Genomic DNA, 27623 nt, shown 5'->3' with positions numbered 1-27623 from the left:
CTGGGCAAAAGGAGGCAGGGCTCGGCACAGAAAATTAGTCCAAGCAAGTCGCTTCTTCACTAATGTACAGGATGGATGGACAAATGGATCCTTTGCCTTTTCACCATTCTGTTAATCAAAGATCTTGCCATTGTAGCAGATGAAGCAAAGGACATGGGGTTTGGTGTAAACGACAATGGTTAGTGAGAATGATATGCAGCTTAATAATGTCACAAAAGGATATGGCAGAAGGTAAGTTTCATGCCACATATAATCAAATAGGTGCCTTCGACACACAACCACATTCCACAGGCCAGTTGCAACTGCTGTTGTGTGAATACCTGAAGGGAGAAATTTATTCTATATTATATTGGGTAAAAGTTACATTATCCCTGAAACCAAGAGGTACCTTTAGGATCCTTTGTTAACAACTCTGCATTCATTGCATGAACAAAGAATCCTGCAAAGAGGCTCTAAGCCACAGAAGGAATTTGAGAACTGGCACAGACGCCATGGGAACTTGGACTGTGAGAAATTAAGACCTTAATTAAAATAAATGGATGAGACAGACATGTAGTTTGTCCTCCCCTTCCATAGAAGCATTCTCTTCCAGCAGCCTAGTAGCACATGCAAAACAGAAGAGGCAATGTACTGAATGATTTAAATAGGAAAATATTTACTTTTGGGTTCAAACTACATCCAAAGTCCATAGCAGCAATGTTGTTTCCACTGCCTGCAGGGAACTATTAAGTTTTGCTGGCTATAAATTTTGCTAGCTGCCGCTTCCTAAGTGATAAGACTAGGACTGTTGCCTAGCTCTCTTTCTGTTGTTCCATGTCCAACCAAGGTACCTGAGGTGAGAGCAATCTCCAGCTTCAATCACATTGGGTTGTAGAATGAAACCACTGCATCACATTGGATAAGCCATTGCCATCACGCGCACTGGTCTCTACAACAGTGATGGGCTGCTTGGCACAGGCAATGATATCCTGGATTCGGAACAATGACTTCATCTCCACAAGGGACATATAGCAGGGTAGGTCACTAAAGTCCAAGTAGAGAGAGAAAACAGTAGTAACACTCTTTTTACTGCCTGCTGAACTTTCCAATAAAAAGCCCTGCAGTGGAACATTGTGAGCAGGTTGCAAATCAACTGAAAATTAAAATATCCCCATTCTGATAACTGTCATCATCCCACTGCCTTCTCATTGGCTACTAATAGTCACTGAAGCCCATCAAATTCTGCTCCCCCTCTTCCAGAGTCCCCTGCACAGAGATTAAAGTTAAATATCGCTTACATCTTGTTGAAAATGATGAGTACAGGAACCGATGCTAGCTGCTCAGCAGAAAGAAGTGACAGAAGCTGAATGCAGGATGAGGAGATTTGCGTAGGCTTAGCAGCATCAATCATGTACTGCAGAAGAGACAGAAAGAAAAAGAGAATGATTCAAAGGGAGCTCCAAAGTGAAAAACTAAAGTTCCGGAGTTTTCCAATACAGCATAGCCAGAAGAATTTGGAAATATGCATGAACTACTGAGGTGCTGCAGCATACAAACTGCCTAGTTATTCTCTGGTCAGAGCAAGATTTTCTAGAAATTTGAGTTATTTTTTCTAAGTGGAGTTATTTTTTCTAAGTGGAATAGGGCTGCCAAGGAGCAGGTGTAGGACGTGCTGATGTTCCAGGCCCTTCAGACCCTATGCTTTCATTTTTAATGAAAGTGAGTAATTAAGAGCAGCAAACAGCCACAGGAGTGGACAGATTCCCCTTACCAGGACGCAGCAACAGTCACTGTAATAACTGGACCAGATGGGGCCCATGCATCCTCCCAGTTCACGAATTGTGATTTTCTTTCGGATTTGAAGGTCAGTGAGGTTTGTGCCAACCTGCAAAGGGACAACCACCAATTAGACTTGTACGCTGGTGGGTAACTGAGCTGTTATTCACAACACAGGCAAAGGGATTGGTCCAGGTACTTCTGTCAAGTATGACTCAACTCTTGGCACTGGAAGAATCTGATTGGAGCTCTTCCATGCACTCAAAAAGCCCGATAAGCTGGAGATACAGTTACAGTTCTCAAAACAAACTACTGCTGCCTTAAAATGACAGTGCAATCCTGTGCATACTTAGTTGGAAGTTAAAGAACTCAATGTGTCTTACTCCCAAATACGTGCATAGGTTTGAAGTCTTCTACTGGCAGCAAGTCCCACTGAATTCAGTGGGATTTGCTTCTCAGTAGACATTTATGGGATCACACTGTACATATCTCATGGATCAAGCAGCCTGTTGTGGACTAATGCAGACTGTAAAAGTGTCATTTTGTGTAGGTAACCTAAGAGCTGTGGGGTGTGAAATAACAGTGTTCCCAGGGAGTACTGGTATAGAGAATGGTGAAGCTACCCTTTAGCTACATCACAGAGAGTTGGTCAAAGTGTTGTTTTAAAACAAACTAATTTGGTTTGAGGTTTAGTTTACAGTGGTACCTCAGGTTAAGTACTTAATTCGTTCTGGAGGTCCGTACTTAACCTGAAACTGTTCTTAACCTGAAGACCAGTTTAGCTAATGGGGCCTCCTGCTGCCGACACGCCACCAGAGCACGATTTCTGTTCTTATGCTGAAGCATAGTTCTTAACCTGAAGCATTATTTCTGGGTTAGCGGAGTCTGTAACCTGAAGCATATGTAACCTGAGGTACCACTGTATTTACATGACTCATCTGGGCAGAGGGCTCTAGGAATGTCTGTGTGATCAAAACCACTGTGCTTAATAGTTTCAATAGTTTTAACCTCATGGAACTTTGAAGTGTCAGGCATAGCCCTACTGGCTTTAGCCCAAACGTAGCAGAGTTTTCCTGCACAGCGAAGAAGCTAGTTGCGGCAGTAATGACTAGTCAGCTAGACTCAGAATAACTATTTACAGGATTTATTAAAAGGAAAAATAAAACCAGCAGAGTTTCTGCATACAAATAAAAGCAAAATAAATCCTCTTTCTCTCTCTCATAACCATACACAGCACTTCTAACTCCTAACACACCTCACACCAAACTGTGCTAGCAATCCCTAGATAACAGAGTTGAGTGCTGCTCGTTAACCAATCAGAGTGAGTAGTTTCTAGGTCAAGCAGACCTGGGCTTTCTGCCAAGAGTAAATTGACACCAGCTTGAGTTAATTGGTGAAGCTAGAATCTGCAAGTTTCCCACGAGAACCAATTAACAGAAACTGAAACCGAAACTGAACACCCCCTCACAGATTCTGCTGAACAATTAACTCCAAATACACCTATGTAGGAGATCATTTTTCCAGCAAACCTAAACCCTTGCACATTCGCTTGTTCTTTATCTTTGCCAATGGTTTAGTTAACACATCTGCTACATTTTCTTCACTTGACACATAAGTACAGGTGATTACATTGTCTTGTACACAGCAACGTACATTTTGGTATTTTACAGAGATATGTTTGGAACGCGATTTGAAACCCTCTGTTTTACTTAATGTTATACAAGCTTGATTATCAATGTAAACTTGTACTGGTTCTCCACAATTTACATTTAAATCTGCCAACAAATGCTTGAAATAAATCACCTCGTTGCACAATTCACTCAATGCGGCATACTCTGATTCCGTTGATGACACACTTACAACGTCTTGCTTGCGTGACCGCCAGCTGATTAAAGCTCCACCGACCATTATGACTAGTCCTGTGACAGATTTTCTATCCGGCAAATTTCCCCAGTCACTATCACAGTAGCAACTCAACATTTCATCCTCTGAAGAATTTAATTGTAACATATAGCCAATTGTCTGTTTCAGATACCTCAGAACTTGTTTTACCCCTTTCCAGGCATTTAGTGTGGGTTTTGAGACCAATCTACTTAATATGCCTACTGCATAGCTAATATCAGGTCTGGACCACTGTGCTATATACAATAAACTTCCAATTACAGAATGATATACATCAGGATGTTCAAATTCAGGACTCTCATCTATGTGAAGTGTTTTTATGAAACCTGGATCCATAGGCACCGCTGCCCCTTTGCAATCCTGCATCCTGTATGTAGTCAGTAGTTGTTTAACTTTGTTCTGCTGACTAATTAGGCAGCTGCCATCTTGGGCCCAGCACACTTCCAACCCTAGATATGTCCTAACCGGGCCTAAGTCCTTCACTTTGAACTTACTGGACAATTGCTTGGCAAACCTTTTAGTTTGTTTATCTGTTTTACAGGCATACAATACATCATCTACATAAATCAGACAAAATTCTTGATCACTGCCTGTACCACGTACATAAACACAATTGTCAGCTGTACTCTGTTTGAAACCAAATGACACTAAGGCCTCATGGAAACATCTGTTCCAAGATCTTGCAGCCTGTTTGAGACCGTATAGAGCTTTGTTTAATTTCAACACTCTATTGGAACCTGTCTCATAACCAGGCGGTTCGGCTAGATACAGGTCTTCTGATATTGATGCATGTAAATATGCAGTCTGAATATCAAAATGGTTTAACAGGAGTTTTCTCTTTGCTCCAAGCGTTAAAATCAGCCTTACACTGTCCCCCTTAGCAGTAGGGGAAAAAGTTTCGTCATAATCTTTTCCAGGCCTCTGAGAATATCCTTGAGCAACTAAACGAGCTTTGTATTTGTACTCTCCTGTCACCAGAGGTTTAAGTTTGTACACCCACCTGCAGCCTACAATCTTTGCCCCCTCAGGCGCTGCTACTGGTGTAAAAACCTTGTGCTCATTCAATGAGGACATCTCTTCCTCCATTGCCTGTTTCCAGAGCTCTGCCTCCTCTTTTGGTAACTTTAACACCTCCTGAAAACTCTTGGGTTCTGCACTTACACTAAACACATTTGCAGTATCTGGGGAAAAACGCACTGGAGGCACTCCTTTGTTTTGTCTTTTAGATCTTCTGGGAGAAAATTTTTCTTCTGACCCACTTTTCTCCTCAGAACTACGACCTCTCTTTTGTTGCTTAGCAACTGGGCTCTGGCTAACTCCATTTTCTTGAGAGCTCTTATCTGAACTTTCCTCCCCCTCAGACTCTGACTCTCTGTGTCTACTTTCAGAGTCATGAAGCTCCTGGGAAGGTTCAAACCAAACCTCAGTATTGGCATGTAGTCTCTCCCAGCCACTATGTTCACAAAAACTGGCATTCCTGGAGATCACAATGCCATTCGTCCCTTCAGCAAAGCGGAAACCTTTTCCCAGCTCCTGGTAACCCACAAACACTAACTGTTTGGTCTTAGGATCTCCCTTCTTTCTCATTTGTTTCGGAATTAATACCCAGGCTTTTGATCCAAACACATGCAAATGGTCAATTTTAGGTTTTTTCTGAAACAATTTAAAGTACGGGGTTGTACCTATTGTTTGATGAAAGAGCCTATTTTGGAGATAACACGCGGTGAGCATGCTCTCCCCCCAATAAGACATGGGCAAATCAGCATCATCAAGCATGGCAAACATCATATCTTGTAAAGATCTGTTTTTTCGCTCTGCAACGCCATTCTCCTCTGGGGAAAAAACGTTCGTTTTTCTATGCCCAATGCCACGCTTTTGTAACCAATCTTTAAAGGCATTTGACATAAATTCGCCACCTCTGTCCGTCTGAATCCTTTTGAGTTTAGTGGACAGAAATCTTTCCACAGATGCCACCCAGCCTTTAAACTTAGTGAACACGTCACCCTTATTCTTCATGGGAAAAACCCAAGAATAACGCGTAGCGTCATCCACAATTGTTAATGAAAAACGCGATCCACCCCTGCTTACAGCAAATGGACCAATTACGTCCATGTGAACCAGCTGTAGCGGTGACTCACTAACTCTGTCACTTCTGGGGTAAGAGACTCTGTGGGTTTTAACCTTTTTACACACATTACAATCAAGGTACTTGTTACAACTCTTTAAATTACCCCCATCAGCCAATTCAGACATTTTTAGTACACTTTTCCAGCAAGCATGCCCCATTTTCCTATGCAATAAGTGCACACAGTTGTCATGTATAGCTTTGTTATTCACTGCAGGCTGAGATTTACTGACTACTGCTGCAACTTGAGATCCTGCTTTAAGCCAAAACAAGCCTCCCTCTGACTTAGCAGTGCCTAAAATCTCACCAGCCTTCTTAATAATGCAACTGTCTCCTTCAAAATGCACTTTAAACCCAGCTTTTAGCAAACAATCTACAGACATCAGATTGCTCCTTAATGACGGCACACAAAGTACATTTTGCAGGCACTCACGAAGACAAGGAACAAAAACTGCACCCCCCGAAATCACTTCGGATGTACTTCCGTCTGCTAGAGCCACCTGGCTGCGCTGTGCTGAGTTCTTGGAAACAAACAATTCATCTGAATTTACGATGTGGCGAGACGCTCCCGAATCGACCACCCAGACCGCTTGTTTCTCATCAGCAATCTTGACCTCGCCGGTCACCAGCTGAGCCGACTGTTTTTGTTTGAAGAAGTTCTTTTTACGCTGCTGCTGCTGCTGCTGATCTCGTCTCTGCTCCTGCACCGGCCACTGAGACTTGACCAACTCCGGACATTGTCGTTTTAGATGCGCTGAAGACCCACATCGGAAACAACGCCTAACAGCAAACGCTGACTCCTCACCGGTACGCTGCTCTTGCTCCACCTCTGGCACGGCATGAGAACTCCCTCCAAACCGTCCACCTGTAGAAGCCTCTGCAGCCACCGACCTTTCTTGCCTCTTCTGCCATTCTTCAATCAAACGCCCAGTAACGTAACTGACTGATAAATCAGGCTCCGGTATGCCTTCTAGAGACAAAACTAAATTGTCCCAGCTTTCCGGGAGAGAACTCAAAATAATAGCCACCTTCTCCTGCTGGTCTAATGCACAGTCTCTTTCCTGTAGCGCAGAAAACTTTAACTGCAAACTGTGTAGGTGTTCCTGCATTGTAACCCCAGGCTGTAACATTGCCTTGTACAATGCCTTGCGAATGAACAGCTTGGAAACCGCTGTCTCACGCACATGGAGTTCTTTAAGTGCTTGCCACACACCTCTAGCTGTCTTGATTCCCCTCACATACGGCAACTGGGAATCTTCCAGCCCCAAGACAATTGTGGCCCTTGCTCTTTGGTCTTTATCGAGGTCTTCATCATCAGGCTTCGTAGGAAACTTACTCACCACTTGCCAGAGACGATCCCTCTGCAGCACTGCCTGCATGCGTTCCGACCACAGCAAGTAATTGGAGTCATTCAGACGCTCAAAAGCCATCTGAACTGGTTGTGAGGTCATCTTGAGAGCGATGTCCCTGGAACCCGGAACCAGCTACTCACGACCACCGAGAGAGAAAACAGGAACCACAGCACCCAGCACTCACACGCTGCAGCTGTTGTCCTTGAGTCCGCTGCGTCACCAGCTCACCACGGTCAGGAACCAGCCAGGAACAACAACCTCTGGAACTACTGGAACCAACGCCGTTGATGCTGACACCACCACAACTCAGGCTGGCAGCACAATGCCCATAACCTCATGGAACTTTGAAGTGTCAGGCATAGCCCTATTGGCTTTAGCCCAAACGTAGCAGAGTTTTCCTGCACAGCGAAGAAGCTAGTTGCGGCAGTAATGACTAGTCAGCTAGACTCAGAATAACTATTTACAGGATTTATTAAAAGGAAAAATAAAACCAGCAGAGTTTCTGCATACAAATAAAAGCAAAATAAATCCTCTTTCTCTCTCTCATAACCATACACAGCACTTCTAACTCCTAACACACCTCACACCAAACTGTGCTAGCAATCCCTAGATAACAGAGTTGAGTGCTGCTCGTTAACCAATCAGAGTGAGTAGTTTCTAGGTCAAGCAGACCTGGGCTTTCTGCCAAGAGTAAATTGACACCAGCTTGAGTTAATTGGTGAAGCTAGAATCTGCAAGTTTCCCACGAGAACCAATTAACAGAAACTGAAACCGAAACTGAACATAACCAGTGTCTTAAGAGCACTAAAAGTTTCTTGGTTGTTTTTATTGATGGTGTGTTGCCCAGAAACCCCAAAATGCTGAATGTGGTCTTGCCTTATACATACCACTGAACTATGTCCTCTCCTTGTGTACAATTGCTTCTTTTCCCAAAGTTGCTGAGCTTCTCCAAGCTTATTTTGAAAATATTTGGAGCAATATTAATACTTGCAGGAGGCTGGGGACAGGGTAACGTGTTAATAGTTATGTAGTGTGCAACGAACTGTAAGCCGACTACAACACACAGCCATGTGTAAGCTATACAAGCTATATAAGAAGTGTATCCTTTGTACCAAGAAGAGTGACAAAATGCAACAAAGGTAATCACAGCAGAAACTATAGGAAGAGGTTGGGGCCTGCTTTAGAACAACCACTCCCTGAGAGCCACCTACCAGCCATTATCACACAAGCAAAAACCACTCTGAAATAAACCAATCTGTATATACAGTGTTCAATTTCACTGATGAAATTTGCTCAATGAAGTTTGATTTCATTGACGACAGAAGTGTAAAACATTAGCTAGTGTGACCACAGCAATGCCCTTATCTTTACCACAATTTGCTTCTGTCAAAGATTTTGCCATGTCTTCCTGTGAGGAGCAGTAAATCATCTCTAATCTGGGTACCACAACATCCTGTACCAATTGGAACACAAGAAGCTGCTTTATGCCAAGTCATACTCTTGGTGGGCTAGCTGGGCAATATTTACTCGGGCTGACAGTGGTTCTTTCCTACTGATGCTACTCAAGATCCTGTGAACAAGATGTTCAGGAGCAAACCTGCTGGCACCTTCTGCTTGCAGAGCACATGCTCTACAGCTGAGCCCCATCTGCTGAGCCACAAGAACCAAACCAAAGACAAGAAAGGCCATACCGTAGGCAGAGTAGCTGGCGGCTCCCCAAGGTCTTTGGCGCCATCTTTGGAGCTCAGCTGTGCAGAGACTGTTAAGGAAAGTGGTGGGATTGGAATGGAAAAAGGTTCGGTACAACACAGCACAGAGCCCAAACAAGTGCAAGGGTTTCCCTCAACCCCCAGGAGAGAGGATTGGAGTGGGGTTGACATATGTCCTCTTTTCCCAGGGCACGTCCTCCTTTTTTCATTGTTAGAGTTGTAGTGATCCATAGTTAAAAGTGGAAGTCAGAAAAGTTTTGCTTTTCAAAATATAGCAGCCCTCACGGGAAGGGTCTGTTGTCATGAAGCCATCCTCCCATCACACTTAACTTTGTGTCACCAGGAACTATCTCCTCCCCCTCTCCCTCCCTCCACGGCTTTTGCCCAAACTCGTGCCTACTCGCACTGCCAGGCAGGCATGGATGACCAGCAAGAGGGGCACAAGAAGAAGAAGAAGAGTTTGGATTTGATATCCCGCTTTATCACTACCCCGAGGAGTCTCAAAGCGGCTAACAATCTCCTTTCCCTTCCTCCCCCACAACAAACACTGTGAGGTGAGTGGAAGTGTGACTAGCCCAAGGTCAGCCAGCAGCTGCATGTGGAGGAGCGGGGAAGTGAACCCGGTTCACCAGATTACAAGTCCACTGCTCTTAACCACTACATCACACAGGCCAAAGAGATGCAGCTCACCCACCACCCCTTTCCACCCTAGGCAGCCTCCCCCTTCCTCCTCTGCCTTCTCTGCCCGGCCCCCGCAGCCCCAGCCCTGGCCCTCCTCCCAGCCACGAGGGGATATTCTGCAGCCGCTTCACCAGCAGGGTCTTGCCCGCGCCCGAACCCCCCAGAAGCAAGTAAGTGGAGCCGCCGCCGCTGGCCATCACCATAGCAACCAGAGGCGGCCGCTTCCTCCCCGCCACGAACCCATCCGTTCCTGGACCGACAAGCCGCTCCGGTCGCCACGTCCGCCAATCGCCAAATGGCTGCCGCCGGAAGTCCCGCCTCGGCGCTCCGCGGAAGCCGGAAGCGGGGCCTAGGCTGCGGAAGCGGGTTTCCGAGGCGAACCACATCCAGCGGTCGGTGCTACCTGCTCTTGGACGGGGATCGCCATGGGGCGAGGCGGCGGCACCTTCGAGCGGCTTCTAGGTACTGGGCGCGGGAGGGAGTCCCGGCAGCGACCTGCCCCCTTGACCTGTGACCCCAAATACCTGGGTGGGGTGTTATGTTCTGACCCTTCCCCTTCCTCTCCCCACCTTCGCTCCCCTCGCGCCTTCGCCCGATGCTGCGCTGCTTCTTCTCCTGTGGGGAACGTCGAAGCCCGGAGCTCCTCCGCGGAGGAACTCCTCCGCGGAGGAACTCCCTTTTTCATCAGCTCCCATTAAACTGGAAGCCAAATAGGGTTTTTCCCCCTGAAAGCTGCTTCTCTGTTCGCTGCCCATCCTCCTCCTCCCGCCCCTATTAATTTCCCTATGGGTATTCACTATGGTCGCCCCAAAATACGCCCAGATTGAAGCTCCCAACGTAAAAACAAAACCGTGTTTGGGCCTAGCAGCTGTAACCGACTTCCTCTGCCAGACACAGACAGGGTGACAACATTCCTTCTGCTGCCCTTTGATCTCGAAAATGGGCGTTTGGGGTTTGAACCAGTGTTCGCCCTACTCAGTGTGGGTGCATTGGATCTAAGCCACGTTCAGAAAGCTCTGAAAACAAATAGCATTGGATACAAGCCTTAGAAAAATAAACAAGTCACACACATACACAAAAACACATATTCAGTGACGAATGAAGGGGTTATCACTGGATCAGAGCTGTGGTGTTTGTTTAAACTGACTAATCTGGCCCTTTTTGAATTCTGGGGAAAAGTTAACAGTCTTTTGGGAAATGAAAAGCTTTATGTTTTTACAGTACAACACTTCTGATCTCACCACTATTACTAAAATCAGGCTCTGCAAGGTGACTAACAATCCAGGAAGTGACAGGGCAAGAACAGAACTCTCAGCTGACTGAGTCAAGAGAGCACACAGTGGTGCATTTGGGGCAGATGTCACATGGGGAAGGAGTTTGAAATGTGTCAGCTGTTGTGGGGGTGGCAATAACATTGCTTACCAGAAAACAAGAAAAGGGGGATGGGGGATGGGCACACAATTGTCATTAGATTATGAGCTCCAGTGCCAATTTTTATATAGTGCTGTCCATGAACATTGAACTTTAGAGTAACATAAGCAAAAGAAAGAGAAAAAAGTCAAAGAAGCTTACAGTAAAATGTTTGACAATTAAGTGAGAGGATGAAAATGCACAGATGCAGTTGCAAATAATTAGGCTTTGTGGATGGTAGCGTTGGACATGGGCGGGGTCACTAGACAGCAAGTGTGCTCTGCAATTAATATTGACTGTGCTATTGGGGGTTAGAAATGCTCTTCGTAAGGGGCCACCATTTAGCAGCAACAACAGTTGTTTCCATTTACAGATTGCAAACTATATGAAAATCTCAACAGTTTACAATAGATAAAAATAAAATTAGAAACACAATAATTAAAATAAAAACGATATAAAATGATTTATATATAAACAAAACAAATTCATAAACAATATCCATTTCTACATCATAAACATAATATCAATTATAAAGTCAGAGAATGTTACAAGACAATACAGTACAACATAAAATTTCAACCGAAATAATGCACATCATTCATACAACCACTCACCCAATCCCACTCATCATCCATTCCATGCAACTGAAATTACTCAATAAAATTACAATCCACATACAAAGGGCTGATGCCAAGTATAGACATGTAAGATATTTTGCAAGATACTGTTAGGTGAACAGTAGGTCACAAAACAAAATGCTCTAGGTTCTCAAATTTCTGGTGTACTCTACCAACAAATACCAAGTATGGCTTATTTGTCCAACAGACTCCCAAAGCAAATAACTATATTAGCATTTGACCTGAATGGTTAATGGTTATTTCAATGTATTTCAGATAAAGCTACCAGTCAGCTGCTGCTGGAGACAGACTGGGAGTCCATCCTCCAGATTTGCGATATGATTCGTCAGGGTGACACCCAGTAAGTGCTGATGCCTGCATCAATCTTTCTTCACTCCATAAGCATCAAGGTTTATTGATAGGTTTAGGACACTGAGCTGTCCCACATTTTAACCTCGCAACTGCCCTTTGCGGTAGAGTAAGTTGAGTATTTGTGGTTGCCCAGGTTCATCCTTTGAGCCTCAAGGGTGAGCAAAAATTTGAACCTGGGGGTTTCCACATCCAAAGCCAACATTGTTGCTACTATGGCATGCTCTGTGTCTATGAAACTAATGCAGAGGTAAATAACATGTGGGCCATGTGTGGACCCCCCCCACCAGGTGATTTCTGGTGGCCCCCAACAATTTGGCTGCTGTCATTGTTTACTGAGAAGGACTTGGTGTTGCTGAGCACTGTCGTGTTGTACTGGTGTGAGCATTGGTTCAGCTTAGTGTCTGGAAGGTATATCTTCTGAGTAGCTGTAAATTTTCTTCAGAAAAATGGATTTTCAGGATAGTCAATTAAGTCATCTATTAATGTCAGTCTTTTTGGATATTAAAATTCCATCTCATCCCAGTGTATTTATTAGTGTATTTATTAACAGAACAACTGTTACGAGATCCATACGAGATCTGTTCTTCTAGATATATGTCCTCTGCTGAAGGAGATGAGGAAATTGTATTGCGGGTTTCTTGTCCTGTGAAACTAGAGACATGCTGTCAACAAAGAAGTTCCAGCTCTTGTGCAAAAGGAAAATAATAATAATTATGTGACAATTATGTTTGCTTATATTGGCTTGGTTCTGTGTGTTCTGTTTTCATAACAAAATTGTCTGAAAATATTTGACAAGGAAGGTATCTGTAGAAAAGAATAGGTAGAGAAGGCACTGCATGTATTTCCAAGTGTTTTCTACAACTACTGATACTTAAGAAAATGAAGCATATTATTTCATCACACAGCAGTTTCCGCATTACGTAGTAAACTCACAGACGTGCAAGATATTCACTGCCTCACACATCACTGATTTTGATTGGTAAATGGAACAGTTATAGATTAGTCTAATAATTTAGCTTCGAATCTTGACACATTTGACACTTTTTCCTCTTCCATTATAAGCGCTGCTATTATATTTCATGAGAGCAGGGATTTTGGGGTGGCTTCAGAATGACAACGGGTCCTTGTATGCTGCCGTTAGACTGAGTTGTTATTCTTCACATTTTGTTGTCCAGGGCTAAATATGCTGTTGGTGCAATAAAGAAGAAAGTCAACGACAAGAATCCACATGTGGCTCTCTATGCACTAGAGGTAAGCTAAAGTGAACACAACTTCCTCAGGGTGTATTCACTCTCCCAGGTCAATGAGAGAAGCTTTCTTTCCCTAACCTTGCGAGAGAGATGTGCAGCCAGCCCACTTTTTGTTCAAAGGAGGACCAGAACTTCTGCTGCTAATTACTTTTAACTAGGGCAACATTAAAAGGGGATTAGACCGATTCCTGGAGGATAAAGCTAGCAGTGCCTCCAATACCAGAGGCGGTATGCCTCTCAATATCAGTCCTCTGGGGGAAAACAGTGGGAAAGGGCTGTTGCATTTGTATTGGTTGCTGGTGGTATTTCCATGGACATCTGGTTGGCTACTGGGGAAAACAGGATACTTGACTAGACAGGCCTTTGGCCTGATCCAGCAGGGCACCTCTTTGGATATTTGGTCAGGGGCAGTGCATGCTCATGAATATATTTTCCTTGTAGGTCTTGGAATCTGTGGTAAAGAACTGTGGTCAAACAGTTCACGATGAAGTGGCTAACAAACAGACCATGGAGGAGTTGAAGGAATTGCTGAAGGTAGGAGCTTTTTAGCTGTTTCTCCTCTCCGTAAACAGCTGTTTAAAGAAAAAGAAATCCAAATTTATAAACAGTGAAGCACCCTCATAGTCCAAACATGGAGTTCCTTTCCAGCAGGAGGAAATTTACAAGGAAAACCACTCTTTCTGTCCTTCCCACCCCTAGTAGAAGATGAATATACAGGTAGTGAGCAAAGAGAACAACTGAGGTTGGGTTTCTGATACTAGATGGCAAGGGGCATTGCTCCAAGTGTCATTTCCCAGTTAAATTGCGCTTACGCTGTTCCCTTGGAAGATTGTGGGTTCGTTTCCATTGGGCATATTGCCTGATCCTGGCTTTGCACATTTTTACAGAGACAAGTTGAAGCCAATGTTCGCAACAAGATCCTGTACTTGATCCAGGCATGGGCTCATGCCTTCCGCAATGAACCCAAGTACAAGGTGGTGCAGGACACTTACCAGATCATGAAGGTTGAAGGTAAGGATGAGTGACCTGTGCTGTGAAGAGGGGGGTGGGATGGGAGGAAGACGGAGTATGTTGAGTTGGGGATCTGGAGAAAGCACACTGTTGCATTTGTTTTAAGAAACAGCAATGATCACCTTCCTTGTAGCATGTCAGTGTCTTAGGTATAAGCCGTAACGGAACACAGTAGCTTCCATAGCCGAGAAGAATTCCTGTGACCTTTGACACTTGTGATAATATGGTATGTTGGACTATGGGTCAGGTGGTCTGTTGGACTGAATTCTGGAAGGCCAATCTATGCCAGTCGCTCTAGCCTCATCCCTTCAGTACCTTTGTGGGGATGTCATGTTTTCTTTGGTAGGAAAAAGGAACGTGGTGAGCAGGTGAATGGCTTGTGTGCATTTGTACACAGCTTCTCTGGTCTGTCACTTGGTGCCCCCATCCCAAGTACCAGCAGGTGCCAGTGGTTGAAGTGACATTGTTGATCTTCCTGCAGGTCATGTTTTCCCAGAATTCAAGGAGAGCGATGCCATGTTTGCAGCGGAAAGGGTGAGTGTCCCAGTTGGGAAAGGGGCACGCCTCACATATGGAAATGATTTGGACTTTTTTGTGGTAATTATAATCAGTCTTGATACTTCTGTTGCTGAGTTTGGGCTGAATCAGCTTCCAGTGAAAATCCAGCTCCCTGGGGGTGGGTGATAGCAAAAATAGAAAGTATCCCATTCGATTTGTACATTGTGGGCTGTGGGAAGTAAGAGAAGCTAATTGTGTTACTTACTTGCTTATCTCTTTTTTATAATGTTCTTCACAACAGCATCCCAGGGTGGTTCACAAAAGGTAAAAAAATGTGCAGAACTAAAGCCAACATTAAAAGCAACAGCAGAAAGTAAATACTTCTAATAGATTGTTACGGAATCAGATCGCTCATAACCCAGGGGTGCCCAAACTTATTTTTCAAAGAGGGCCAGATTTGATGAAGTGAACATGCACGAGGGCCGACCAGAATTGTTGAGCTTTTTTTTAGAATTGAAGTTGCTGAGCTTTTTTTAAGGATTTTGCCCCAGGACATATACTGCCATGGTGCATTTTGAGCAACCTATGTAACTGAAGTACGAAGGACACCTGGTAGATCTCCAGAGGCAGCGGAATTCCACATGGAGGGTGCCACAACTGAGAAGGCCCTCACACGGGTCTCTCACACAACCACACCCTAAATACCAAGCACTACTCGGGTGGAACCACAAGAAGGGCCCCTTCCACAGATATTAGCTTGCAAGTGGCACACAATGAGTGAAGAACTCAAACATATACTTGGGTCCCAAGTCATTTAGTGTAATATAAGCCAATATTAATACCTTGAAGTAGACTTGGAATCAAATAGCTAGCTGGTGCAGATCACAGAAAATTGATGTAATGTGACTCTGTCTTTGCATCTCATTCAGTAAACAAGCAGCGGCATTCTACACTATCTGCAACCTCCTAACCATCTTCTAGGGCAGCTCCACATAGAATGCATTGCAGTAGTCTTAACTGTGAGGCTATCAGAGCATGGATCACTGACAAGAGTATCCCAAGAATGGCCAGCATTCCAGTTCGGGAAGAGAACCATCTATTTGGTTTTTACTGCCTCTTTATGTTACACATGCATTTTCTCTATCTGGGATTCCTCCTCAAATACTGCTGCTCTTGGGGGTGCTTTTTTCGGGTTCTTAGGATCACTTCAAGGCTTTGTGACGGCCTTTTTGTTACCCAATACTTGCTTTGTTTCTGTGCGGCAGGCCCCAGACTGGGTGGACGCGGAGGAGTGTCACCGGTGCAGAGTCCAGTTTGGGGTGGTGACTCGTAAGGTGAGTGGTGCAGCTCCCTGTCCCGACCTGGAGCTCCTTTCCTGTGGCAGCTGACATGACACAGAGCCATGTTATAATGGCAGCAAGAGGTGGTGGTGGCCGGGAGATTTAAATTCTAGTGGGCTTCTATTCTTGACCTCTCCCTGTGTTCGCAGCACCACTGCCGGGCATGTGGGCAGATTTTCTGCGGGAAGTGCTCCTCCAAGTATTCCACCATTCCCAAGTTTGGCATAGAGAAGGAGGTGCGAGTGTGTGAGCCCTGCTACGAGCATCTCAACAAGTAAGTATCGGAGCTCAGCTAATGAAGAGGGTCATTGGCACAGAAAGATTGGGGAAGAATGAGGGGTTTTTTGGCAGCCTTTCTTTCTACATGTGCATACTCTGGAGGGAGAGAGTTCTTATACTTCTAACAGTAAACTGAATACAGTCGTACCTTGGTTCTTGAATGCCTTGGTACTCGTACGTTTTGGCTCCCGAATGCCGAAAACTCGGAAGTAAGTATTCTGGTTTTCGAATGTTTTTCAGAAGCCGAACGTCCAACACAGCTTCCGCTTGAGTGCAGGAAGCACCTGCAGCCAATAGGAAGCTGTGCCTTGGTTTTCAAACTGTTTCAGGAGTCGAACGGATTAAGTTCGAGAACCAAGGTTCCACTGTAGTGTGGCAAGTTGCAACTTAAAGAGAAAGAGCTAATTGGCTTATTGCAGATTAACAGATGCTACAATATAGCAGGTGTTGAGTGGTCCTCTCTTCCCCCCAAACCCCTGGCCGACCACCAGATTGCAGTTGAGCTGTGGTCATGATCCTGGCTTCTCTGTATACACAGGAAAGCAGAAGGGAAAGGAACTGCAACCACGGAGCTTCCTCCTGAGTACCTGACCAGCCCTCTTTCCCAGCAGTCCCAGGTGAGCACTTGGCTGTGATGGCAAGGGATGGGGCTCCAGCTTCACCCATCACCTCTTCATCCGGGTTACAGTGACTGCTGTTTCTTCTGCCCTCAGCTGCCTCCCAAGCGTGATGAAACTGCCCTGCAGGAGGAGGAGGAGCTGCAGCTGGCCATTGCACTCTCCCAGTCAGAGGCAGAGGAGAAGGAAAGGATGGTTTGTGTCTTGAGAATTAGGGGGGGATTCCTGTGACATTAACACTCGGAGGTACCCCGCAGGGTTGACTGCCTTGTAGCGCCCAAAGAGCTTAGGTAGCTCAGTGTTCTGCATAAACTCCTTTCCCTGCAACAGCCTAGTCCTCAAATATGGGAAACTTGTGCTGATGTCGTCTCCCCCCCCCCCCCCCGCCAAAATGAGGCATTTTAATTGTTGGGTACTTTGCCAATCGGGTGTTTGTAACTACCAGAAGCGATTCCGGAAAACATACACGTTATGTTAATTAAAATGCTGCACTAACTTTCCCATTTTGTTGTCTAATTAAGAGCAGATAAAGACCATGCTGATTCTGGGTGAATCTTAATTTCATCACTAACTGCACACTTATTTGTGCCATTCTGAGATGCCCAGACGTGGCTGGTAACTGTCAGGAGGCATGCTTCATGCTTTATTCCCGATCAACTTCTGGCTTGCTGGCCGACTGCAAAAGTGGTTCCTGGCTTGCTGTGCAAGTTCAGGAATCGATGAAGCATTCCTATATCGTTCTCCCTCTTGCTTTACCTCTGCAGAGACAGAAAAGCACGTATTCCACATACCCCAAGGCTGAGCCGACACCAGTCACCTCATCGGCTCCACCAGTCAACAACCTCTATTCCTCACCTGTGGTAAGTGCCCACCCGCCTGGAGAGATTTCCCCTATTGCTATTTAGACACTTCTCCCATGTCATGAACATTCTGTGGTTCTTTGGTAAGTCCAGCCAAGTCCATGGGAGAGGAAGAGAATGGGTGTTGGCTTTTCCTGTCACCTTGCTTCAGCAGCTCCTGCTCACAAGTCCCCTCATGCCTTGAAGCTTGAAACAGGCAGTGTTTCAAGCTTGATCTCCTAAGGGAAGGGGAGGCAGTGGGGGTACTCATCTTTGCATGGGTGGTTAATCCTGTAATATGTGTCTTATTTCAGAACTCCTCTGCACCTCTGGCCGAGGACATTGACCCTGAGGTAAGACCCCCCATCCCCATATGCCATTTTGTAGTTTGCTGGTATCAGCGGCACCCTGGCTAGTGACAACCAGCTTGCTTCCTGTTTCCCAACATCTCCTTGCAGTTGGCTCGGTACCTGAACCGCAACTACTGGGAGAAGAAGCAGGAGGAGGTGCGCAAGAGCCCCACCCCTTCCGCCCCGCTATCCATGGGGGAGCCAGCAACCCAGAACACCGAGGTCCAGCCTGCCCCGCTCAGTGTGGTGGAGGTAAGAGCAGCCTTCCCTTTCTGTGTGCTCTTAGGATGCTCCACAGTAAGGCAGAATTAGGCTCAGCCACTGGGTTTGTTTGGTTTTTCCTGAAATGGTTGCCAGCTGGTGAGCAACTGCTGTTTCTTTCTCCAATGTGAGATTAAAGGAGGCCAGGCACGGAGTGCAGCAAGCTTTCTGTGCTGCATTTGAACAGTCTGGAGGTTTAAGGTTTTTACAGGAGATGCATCGCCTTGCAGGGAAACAGGACAGGGGTAACTCAAGGCAGCTGAAGCCACATTGAAAAATGAACTCCGTTGAGCTTTAACTTAGTTGGAGTTGCGGCTTCCAGTTAATGGTCTCCCCATCTCTCTCTGATGGTCTCCCCAGCAGCAATACCAAAACGGTGAGACAGACGAGAGCCACGACCAGTTCCTGAAGGCTCTGCAGAACGCCGTCACCACCTTCGTCAACCGCATGAAGAGCAACCACCTGCGGGGCCGGAGCATCACCAATGACTCCGCCGTGCTCTCACTCTTCCAGTCCATCAACAGCATGCACCCTCAGCTCCTGGAGCTGCTGAACCAGTTGGATGAGCGCCGCAGTAAGTTCCCAGGGCCCTGGCCCTTAATGTGGGCAGTGACCTGTGGGAGGAGCTTGTAGCACGGTTGGGATCGCCTCTCTCCCTGTTAAATCATAGGCGGTTAATTGACTTCCTTGCGTTGAACCAAAATGGGCACTGGGGCTTCCTTTCCACTTTTTAGCATTGGGGTGGGAAGGAAGGGAAGATGGCGTGATGCCTTTGGCCCACGCTGAGGAGTCTGCCCTGCTTTCCTTGAGGTGAGAGCTATAATATAATATTTATTGTATACCCAGCCCATCTGGCTGGGTTTTCCCAGCCACTCTGGGTGGCTTCCAACAGAACACTAAAATAAAATAACTATTAAACATTAAAGGCTTCCCTAAACAGGGCTGCCTTCAGATGTCTTCTAAAAGTCTGGTAGTTGTTTTTCTCTTTGACATCTGGTGGGAGGGCGTTCCACAGGGCGGGCACCACTACCGAGAAGGCCCTCTGCCTGGTTCCCTGTAACTTGGCTTCTCACAGCGAGGAACCGCCAGAAGGCCCTCGGCACTGGACCTCAGTGCTATGCCTCCTGTGGATCTCATGGAGGTGGGGCTTCTGACTATGCCTTTTTTCACCCCTTCCCCCCGCCCAGTGTACTATGAAGGACTTCAAGATAAACTTGCCCAGATCCGGGATGCGCGGGGAGCCCTGAACGCTCTGCGGGAGGAACACAGGGAGAAGCTGCGCCGTGCTGCCGAGGAGGCCGAGCGCCAGCGCCAGATCCAGCTAGCCCAGAAGCTTGAGATTATGCGGCAGAAGAAACAGGTGAGGTGGCCGGTGCCAAGTGTGTCCGGTACAAAAGGTACACCTGCCCTCCGCAAAATGGTTTGCAAGCGGTGCAGCCTAGTAAAGCATGAAGCCCCATGGCTCCCGTGTTGTAACGCATCCCATGTGCTTCTCCAACTTGTAGGAATACCTGGAGATGCAACGGCAGTTGGCGATCCAGCGCCTTCAGGAGCAAGAGAAGGAGCGCCAGTTGCGGCTGGAGCAGCAGAAGCAAACGATCCAAATGCGGGCCCAGATGCCTGCTTTCTCCTTGCCGTATGCTCAGGTATGACGGGTGGAGAGGCCGAGAATCCCTCCTCCTCTTCCCTTCCGTGGCTGTTCTCTTTGCAAATAAATCAGCCAAGTCGCCGTCCCTCTCTTAACCTGCTTCCTGTCTCTGTAGCTGCAGGCCATGCCTCCTGCTGGCGGGGTGATCTACCAGCCATCAGGCCCCACAAGCTTCCCAGGCACCTTCAGCCCAGCAGGCTCTGTGGAGGGCTCACCTATGCACACAGTGTACATGAGCCAGCCTGCCCAGGGCAGCACCGGACCGTACACTGCAATGCCTGTGGCAGGAACAGGTAAGAGCAATAAGATGGAGGGGGAATGTGTTAGCTGAAAGCACCTGAAACGGGATACTGGGCTAGCTGGCCTGGTCTAGGAAGGCTGTCCTTTTCTCATATTTCATCTGTATTTCAGATCCCAACATGGTGAGCACCTACATGTACTCAGCAAGCACTAATAATGCCCAGGCAGCTCCGCAAGGGCAGGCTGTGCCCACCACGAATCCTGCCTATTCTTCCTACCAACCTACACCTACCCAAGGCTACCAGGCAAGTTTGACCCACAGCCCAAATTTCCTCTGTTCCAAATCGGGGGATTAAATCCCAGCAGGTTATATGTGCTGTTGTGAAAGTGGAGGGAGAGTTCTAGCCAGTGTGGTGATGTCATTAGTGTTTGACTAGGACGGAGAAGATCCAAGTTCGAATCATTCTAGCGGTGATGCTTCTGTTATTATGAAGCTGAAGCACCTATTTTAAACCATTTTCGGAAGGGTAGCCAAGGTAAGTCTGTTGCAGCAAAAATAATGGAGCCCTGTGGCAACATAAAAGACAAAAAAATAATAATCATTGCATCAGCTTCAATGGACTACAGTCCAGTTCATCGCATTATGTTTGTTGTGGTTCAAGCATTTGGATTTGGACCTGGGAAGTCTAGGTTCAAGTCTTCCCATAGCCATCAAGCATAGTGCAAGTAGCAAGCTCTCCGCCTTACCTATAGCACCTATGTGAATAAAGTGGAGAGGACTGTAAATGCCACCTTGACCTCCTTGGAGGAAGAGTGGAATATAGTCTTTGCCAGCTTGCAAGTAGCAAAAGTTTCTCCCTGTGTGTTCTTGCTTGTGTGTTGAAGTTTGTCTAGACTTCTTACCCATTCCTGCCTCCTTAACCTTTCAGAACGCAGCTGCCCCCTCCCAGACCCAGGCGATCCCAGCCATGACACAAGCGCCGCAGGGTTACATGGGCAATCAGTCGGTCTCCATGGGCTACCAGCCCTACAATATGCAGGTGAGAGACTCCTTGAAACTGTTCCACTGTGGACCTTTACCAGTGTCGGGTGTGAGGGCAGCAGGTGGACAGGACTGAAGGGGAATTCTTACATGTGCATAGAGGCAGCAAAGCCACCCCTAAGCTCCAGGCTGCCTCCTGTTATGAATGGAGCCATGTGGATTGGCGGAAAGTCTTATGCCCTCTTCTTTTCCTGCTAGAACCTCATGTCAACCCTCCCTGGCCAGGAACAGGGTTTGAGTAACCTGCCACCCCAGCAGCCTTACCTGTCAGGACAGCAGCCTATGTATCAGCAGGTGAGTCTTTGACCAGCCACTTTGGGGGCAACTGTTTTGGCGACTTCTTCATTTTATGTTAGGCTGATGCCCTGAATTGCTTCAGCTCAACATTGTTTGGCTTTTTAGCCTCTGTGCCAATCCATGGGTTGGAGGACCATTACTACAGTAGCTTTAAATGGGGGAGGAGGATGCCTTTTTAAACAAGACCTCCTAAGTCGCTTCCCTGTTTGCCTCCTTACAGATGGCACCTCCTGGAGGACCTCAGCAGCAGCAGCAGCCTCCTCAGCAGGCTCCAGTCCAGGTGCAACAGGCACAAGGCGGCAGTGGAGAGGCTCAGCTGATCTCCTTTGACTAATCTCTTGGCTTATGAGGAAAGGGAGGGGTGGGTTTCTAAGACATTGTAACACTACCATCTGTTGGTCACTGCTGTACTCGCTACACCATTGCTATTACCTTGCGCCATCCCCACCCTGGGGAACGGAGAGCTGAGCCCCCGCTGTCCTAGGTAGTTTCCTGTTGGCTACCTGTACCTCCCCCTCCATCCCTCACTAAGTGAGCCTTCTGGGAGGAGCGAGAGACACCTGTGCTCAAATAACCTTATACACTGTTCCTTGGCTGTGGAGAGAGAGTAGCCCACTACCTGATCCTCCTAGCTTTGTGTTGGCTGGGTAGCAGAGCAGAATTCTCAAGGAGTGCCTCCTATGTGCGCCGTTACAGGTTGGAGAGCTGCTCTTCTCATTGGAAACTGCATTTAAGCATGCTCCAAAGCCAGAGTAAATGGGCCCAGCCCACAGCATGATCTGGGCCTACATCCTTCTCCCCACCTCCCCTTTAGTACATTCTATGGTTGCATCTTGCCAATCAAGTGGCCTTCACCTCCAACACCCCCCTCCATGATCTCACAGCCCTCCATGTCTCTTCTCAGTCCCTTTGGAGAACCCACGACATTGAACGCAGCCTGCTCCAGGCCTGCGTTTCTTCTCCCCTTCCTCTGCCCTACTTATGCTCGCTGCTTTTGAAGACTCATCTCTTGTGTTTAGTGCTGGTGTAGACAGAATGGAACCAGTGACAATAAAGTATTTAAAACTTTTTTCAGTCTGTGCTTCCTCATAGGCCTTGGGTTAAAAGTTTCTGTCTCTGCAGAACTAGTTGGTGGGTTGTAACCACTGGTGTATGCAAGGTCTTAGAAGGGGGTACAGGAGGCATTCGTCATCCTGGGGCAGCACAGAGAACAGAATTTCCTAAAGCCATTCTGAAAGCGTTATTCCCCCCCTCCCCCAAATAAGCTGCAGAAGCATCCATTTCTTTTTCTTAATTTAATTTCTGCACCCATCCATATAAATAGGGCAGTCCTCCTTTGACTTTTCCGTAGCCAGAGATCATAACTCCCTCCGCCGAAAGATCAAACATTTGGTGTATTCAGGCATCTCCAGCTGAGGAAGAAAAATAGGCACTGAGTCATTGCATGAGGGAGGATGAGCAAAATGGAAGCCTATGGGAGAAACTGCAGAACTGGTGGGATCCCCATTCCCAGGAAGCAAAAGAGCAAGAGTGGGAAATGGTGGTTGTGGTTTCTGCAGTTCTATTTCATTGTCCCCTACAACGTTGTAGGCTGACCTCAGCCTCTTACCATGCGCTCGAGCCGAAGTGCATTAGTGTTTGCCAGTTGACGAAGCTCCTCCACGTCTCTCAGTCCCCACTCAGGATTTCTGCCATTTTAAAAACAAAATGTGTTAAAAGTAGAACATGGCCTCGTCACAACAAAATCCTTAGAGCCTTTCCCAAGGAAGAAGAAACAGTAGGCCAAAGGCTAAACACGGTCTCTGCCTATAGCTCATCTTCATCACCTAACACAATCTTGCCCTGTTGTCCATCTTCCATGCTATTACACAACAAGTAAATAGTGAGGAAATAAATCAATGGGAGCTTTCCAAGTAGCCTTCCCCCACCCCGCCTTGATCTCACTAGGCCCTTGGTGGTCACCACAAGGGAGACTAGAGATGGAATCCTGTCCTTCAACTCAACATACCTGGCCTGGAGCATGTTATCCAGTTGCACATTGCACTCTGGGAGGATGATCCCATTAACGGCGAAGGGCTGTGGAGTGGAAGCAGAGTGGGAATTAACACCGGGCCAGCATTCTATGGGGCTCTTAGGGCAAAGGTCTAGAATGAAGGCAACAAGCCTAACATCAGTGACCCCTGAGCAAGCCCCATTGAATTCAGCAGGATTTACTTCTGAGGAGGCGTTGTGCTGTAAGACTCATGAGCACGTTTGCGGAAGAGCAAGAAATCTTGTGGCAGAACTGGATCAAAATATGAGCTGCTTTCCAACCTTGAGGTTCTCCTTTTCCATCAAGTTGGTGGTGGTGGATACTGCTTAGAGCTGGGCTTGGGTGCACAAAACTCTTACGCATCCGAGCAAAGCAATAAGCAGAAGCACTCGGCCTTCCTATTGGCTGATGTGGAGGGAGAGTGATCAATTCAAAGGCTCTCAACAACGAGCTGGTGGTCAGGCATTTTGAGAGCTGCACAAATCAAGACTTCTAGCAAGCCCCACCCATACCTAGATGTAATGAAATATGACCTTGCAGGTCAGATGGGGAATCCTGGCAAACCGGACTTTGCCTGTGATTGCCTTCCCACTGAGCTTAAGCTGTAATGGATGGTTTTCCTATACTCACCCCGTAGGCCAAGCAAATGCCTCCAGGTTTCAGCAGTTGTCCTATGCCTTTAAACATTCCCTGTAACGCAAAAGGTTATCTGTTGAATAAGATCCTTTGCAGAGGTCAGTTTCCATAATATTGGCCTAAGTGCTTTGTCATACCTCCAGGCCTTGATCAGTCATGTGCAGCAGGTTAATAATAATGATGAAGTCACAACAGCCTTGACTCAAGCCAGCCCACTGGTCCCATGGCTGTGTTACATCTATGGCAAGGGGTTCTCGGACATTGGTCACCTTGGTGGCTTGGATGTAAGCAGAGATGCTGTGGGAAAAGATGGAAGATTCTTACTTTTGTGTGTAAAGCCATAATAAAAAAATGGGGAGAATTACTTTCTCCAGTTTCCTTCCCTCTGGCCCCACAACAAAAGCAGCACTGGGTTTGAAATACAGTCAGGCAATATAGTGGGATGCTAGTGGGAAATGTATGTAACGTCTTTCTCTGAACCAGAGAAAGGCTAGACAAGGGTATGATACATGCATCCAACATTGATTTTCCAAGTTAAAAGGGTGGACACATTTTTATGATTTTTCCAAGTGACAGCTAAGATTTCAGATGTGACTGCTCTGTGAATTATGGTCAGCGTAAATGACACAGGCACTCAAATCACATGTGTATGTGACGCTAGCGACAAGCAATACAGCACACTGGCACAATCTCCCATGCCATTTTATGCCCTTCAGTTTTTGTCCTCATCCCTCCCAACACGTCTTGGTGAGCAATGACTATTAGAAATGTTATTGCCATTTGAAAAGGAATACCCCACACAACACCCTCTTTACTCCATCTGTTAACTTAAGCTGTTTGCGCCAGATGATTTTTGCACAGGCCAAGATGCCACCTACGAAATGCTGTTCCAATTTTATCCTCACCCTTGTGCATGTTTTGCAAATTGTAAACTGCAGGAATAGCTAACAATAAAATGTAATGAAGGAACGTCTGGAAAACCCCGTGGATGTTCGCCAACCGTTTGTTCATGTTTGTCATACCACAATTCAAAAAAATATATCCTTATTTCTCATACTGTAATCTAGTGCACATTAACCATGATAATTTTAATCTACCCACAATCCACAGACCCAGGCTAAGCAGTCAAAGCAACACCAGGTATTAAAACCAAGTTTTTAAAAAATGCATCTACCTTGGCAAATACTGTTTTATTGCCAGATTATTCTATAGTCCAAGACAGGTTGCCATCAATAAGTTCTCATTATTCTGTTTAAATGTACACATGCCGCTACTGCTTCAGCCGCAAGCATTTCTTTTTTACCAAGAATATATGCACAGCTAGGATCTGTCCAGTGCAGAACAGTCTAGCTATCTCTTGGAAAGGCATTTCCAGGCAACTGAACACAAGCTGCCGTATGGTTTTTGACAGTCTCTTTTGGCTGACTATAAACAAGGACTAAGAGCCAGTTCTTTTTAGTGCAGATTTTGTGCCAACATTCTGCTGGGGTCAAGGGAAAGCATGGTCCACACACTACTATAACACCCATCCCTTGCTGTCACCACAGGCCCCAGTGTACCTCTGTTGAGAAGCTGGGCTGATCTCTGAGGGTTGCCAGATGACCGTGGGCAAGGCCTGGGCAAAGTGCACCACATGCTGTCCTGTGCCAGATCCCAGTTCAAGCCCAAAAGCTGAGCTTGTATCATCCACATAGTCAGCCAGCACCTCGAGGATGGTTTCCTTGTTTCTCTCAGCCATCGGTGAAACTAGCATCTTTTCTGTTGATAGGCTTTGTTCTCTTCTCCCAGGTTTTCTGTTTGCTTTCTGATATCTCCAGCCCTACAATGATGCCTTAAGCTAGATTTATTAAAGCAAAGGAGATTACACTAAGATGCACTTGGCTACAGCAGGAAAGGCACGTGTTGCCCTTGCACCTGCAGCTCAGACAATCCTGCTGCAAGATTCAACACAATGTTTTCACTGGGATATTTTGTACAGACCTCTGAGCTGCGTGTCTGCTTCATACACCTGATGATCTATTCTACAAAGTAGGCTGATCAAATACTCATCATGCTGCAATAAGATGGTTGCCTTTTAAGGGGTCACAGAATCCTGTTGTTTTTATTCAGAAACATGTTGTCTTTGGGATCTTGTTTCTGTTGGATTTTTTGTTAGATTTTCTTTATATGCAAATGCAATACAGTAATACATAACTTTACTAGCATTACTATACAAGATCACTTTTGTCTAGGAGTTTGTTTTGTGGGTTATTAAGATCAGTGCCAGCTATCGGTACAAGGCTGGCTGCAATACTCCTGAATCAGGAATGTGTTCTAAATCAACAGTGCTGAGACTTGCGACCATCACTCACTGTATAAGAGGTCAAGAAATGGAACTGCTGAAACTAAAAAGTACAACTTCATTTTATTGTGAAGGATCACATTAATACATGCTCGTCTAAAGAAAAAAGGTTTTAGCAGGCATTTAAAAACAATACAAAAAGGCACTTTGTTGATAATACTGATAAAGCCTTCAGGGGGCAGGATGAGCTCTGCTATGGGGCTTCTGGTGTGCAGCATTCTTTGGGAGCTTTCCCCACCGAGTTCTTCATTTGTGGTGTCTGATGGGCAAGTCTCTTAAAACTTTCAGTTCTTATCAGCATTGGCTAAAATCAAACTAATGCAAATCCTTGTCTCTGCATCTCTCCCACACAAAAAGCCCTTTGTTTCAAGAAGGCAGACTGGGTGAAACACAAAGCTAATTCTGGATCCAAGCCAAGTTAGACTGTACATCTTTGTGTTCTGTAAATATCCAGCACGCTGGTATATATCAAATTACAAAAAATTAGTCAGGACTAATTCTGTACATCACCAAAATCTTTTTGGAAATTATTGTTTACTCAGGATTAGGTCCCAATTAATCCAATAGGGCTCGCTCCCAAGTGTTTCAAGGCTGCAGCCTTAGCTTAATTATCAGCTTTGTAAACAAACCCTGTGATTTGCTAGGCCGAATTTTAATTGTCAGAGGTCCCAGCGCCATGCTGTTAGTATGTGCACTTGGCAATATCAAATTATGCCTTCCCAGCTTTTGAATCCCACCGGTCTCCTTGCTAAAACGAATCAAACAACCACCTCTAAAGAGCTTAGTGGCACGTTCCGGGAACACCATTTGACACCCAGTTTACACCGCCTCCATTCCGCAAGCTCCAAACGCGCCTTCCTCTTCCCGCGCAAAGAATACACGCTCCCAAATCCCGCGCGACTTCCGCCGTTGCTAACAAACACGTCGGCCGCCGCCGCCGCGCGCAGCAACGCCTGCCATAGAGTCTTCATCCCTAGCGCGGCATTGTGTAAGGGTGGGAAGCGGCCCGAACGTCACCT

The 27623-nt window shown here is 46.2% G+C and overlaps 3 protein-coding genes and 1 long non-coding RNA gene across 6 annotated transcripts; 1 reads left to right on the top strand and 3 right to left on the bottom strand.

The window, feature by feature from the left end:
- Nucleotides 1–638: 638 nt before the first annotated feature.
- ARL16 (ARF like GTPase 16) lies at nt 639–9910 on the bottom strand (the record flags this gene model as incomplete). 2 transcript variants are annotated; one of them, XM_081184880.1, is made up of 5 exons in its annotated part: nt 639–1023; nt 1278–1393; nt 1751–1864; nt 8826–8884; nt 9640–9910. In XM_081184880.1, 5 exons carry the CDS (start codon nt 9908–9910, stop codon nt 855–857), a joined length of 729 nt encoding a protein of 242 aa, XP_081041006.1. In that variant the 3' UTR covers nt 639–854. The 2 variants fall into 2 exon arrangements, with proteins under 2 accessions (XP_081041006.1, XP_081041007.1); XM_081184881.1 differs by lacking the exon at nt 1751–1864.
- LOC308582077 lies at nt 2528–8816 on the bottom strand. Its single transcript, XR_014005476.1, has 2 exons — nt 7923–8816; nt 2528–2763 (listed from the first exon to the last, which is right to left on the bottom strand). It is a non-coding gene; the product is annotated as an uncharacterized lncRNA (long non-coding RNA).
- HGS (hepatocyte growth factor-regulated tyrosine kinase substrate) lies at nt 9859–22664 on the top strand. Its single transcript, XM_081184901.1, has 21 exons — nt 9859–9986; nt 11828–11912; nt 13099–13174; nt 13615–13707; nt 14061–14184; nt 14666–14718; nt 15948–16016; nt 16172–16296; nt 16840–16918; nt 17015–17113; nt 17683–17778; nt 18072–18110; nt 18216–18359; nt 18729–18942; nt 19556–19728; nt 19874–20014; nt 20132–20309; nt 20428–20561; nt 21186–21296; nt 21497–21592; nt 21816–22664. The coding sequence occupies exons 1-21, from the start codon at nt 9950–9952 to the stop codon at nt 21927–21929; spliced, it is 2280 nt and encodes a 759-aa protein (XP_081041027.1). The 5' UTR covers nt 9859–9949; the 3' UTR covers nt 21930–22664.
- LOC308582062 (methyltransferase-like 26 B) lies at nt 21929–27495 on the bottom strand. Of its 2 annotated transcripts, none has more exons than XM_081184890.1 (7): nt 27375–27495; nt 25823–26082; nt 24401–24560; nt 24258–24317; nt 23604–23671; nt 23205–23283; nt 21929–23007 (listed from the first exon to the last, which is right to left on the bottom strand). In XM_081184890.1, exons 2-7 carry the CDS (start codon nt 26014–26016, stop codon nt 22954–22956), a joined length of 615 nt encoding a protein of 204 aa, XP_081041016.1. In that variant the 5' UTR covers nt 26017–26082; nt 27375–27495; the 3' UTR covers nt 21929–22953. The 2 variants fall into 2 exon arrangements, with proteins under 2 accessions (XP_081041016.1, XP_081041015.1); XM_081184889.1 differs by lacking the exon at nt 27375–27495 and adding an exon at nt 26244–26325.
- Nucleotides 27496–27623: the final 128 nt, after the last annotated feature.

This window comes from Podarcis bocagei (genome assembly GCF_964188305.1).
Source record: "Podarcis bocagei genome assembly, chromosome: 2".
In the NCBI taxonomy this organism is placed as follows: Eukaryota; Metazoa; Chordata; class Lepidosauria; order Squamata; family Lacertidae; genus Podarcis; species Podarcis bocagei.
Note: the sequence above shows the minus strand (reverse complement) of the source record. Positions and strands in the feature narration are given on the sequence as shown.

What these genes read in the sequence shown, in the direction of transcription:
- HGS (XM_081184901.1), top strand. Translation starts at nt 9,950, where the DNA reads ATGGGGCGAGGCGGCGGCACCTTCGAGCGGCTTCTAG. An exon ending in CTCTTTCCCAGCAGTCCCAG is followed by an intron (nt 16,919 to 17,014) that starts GTGAGCACTTGG and finishes TTCTGCCCTCAG; the next exon opens with CTGCCTCCCAAGCGTGATGA. An exon ending in TCTCCTTGCCGTATGCTCAG is followed by an intron (nt 20,015 to 20,131) that starts GTATGACGGGTG and finishes CTGTCTCTGTAG; the next exon opens with CTGCAGGCCATGCCTCCTGC.
- LOC308582062 (XM_081184889.1), bottom strand. Translation starts at nt 26,267, where the DNA reads ATGAAGCAGACACGCAGCTCAGAG. An exon ending in AGCCCAGCTTCTCAACAGAG is followed by an intron (nt 24,561 to 25,822) that starts GTACACTGGGGC and finishes CTTTTCCCACAG; the next exon opens with CATCTCTGCTTACATCCAAG. An exon ending in TGACTGATCAAGGCCTGGAG is followed by an intron (nt 24,318 to 24,400) that starts GTATGACAAAGC and finishes TTTGCGTTACAG; the next exon opens with GGAATGTTTAAAGGCATAGG.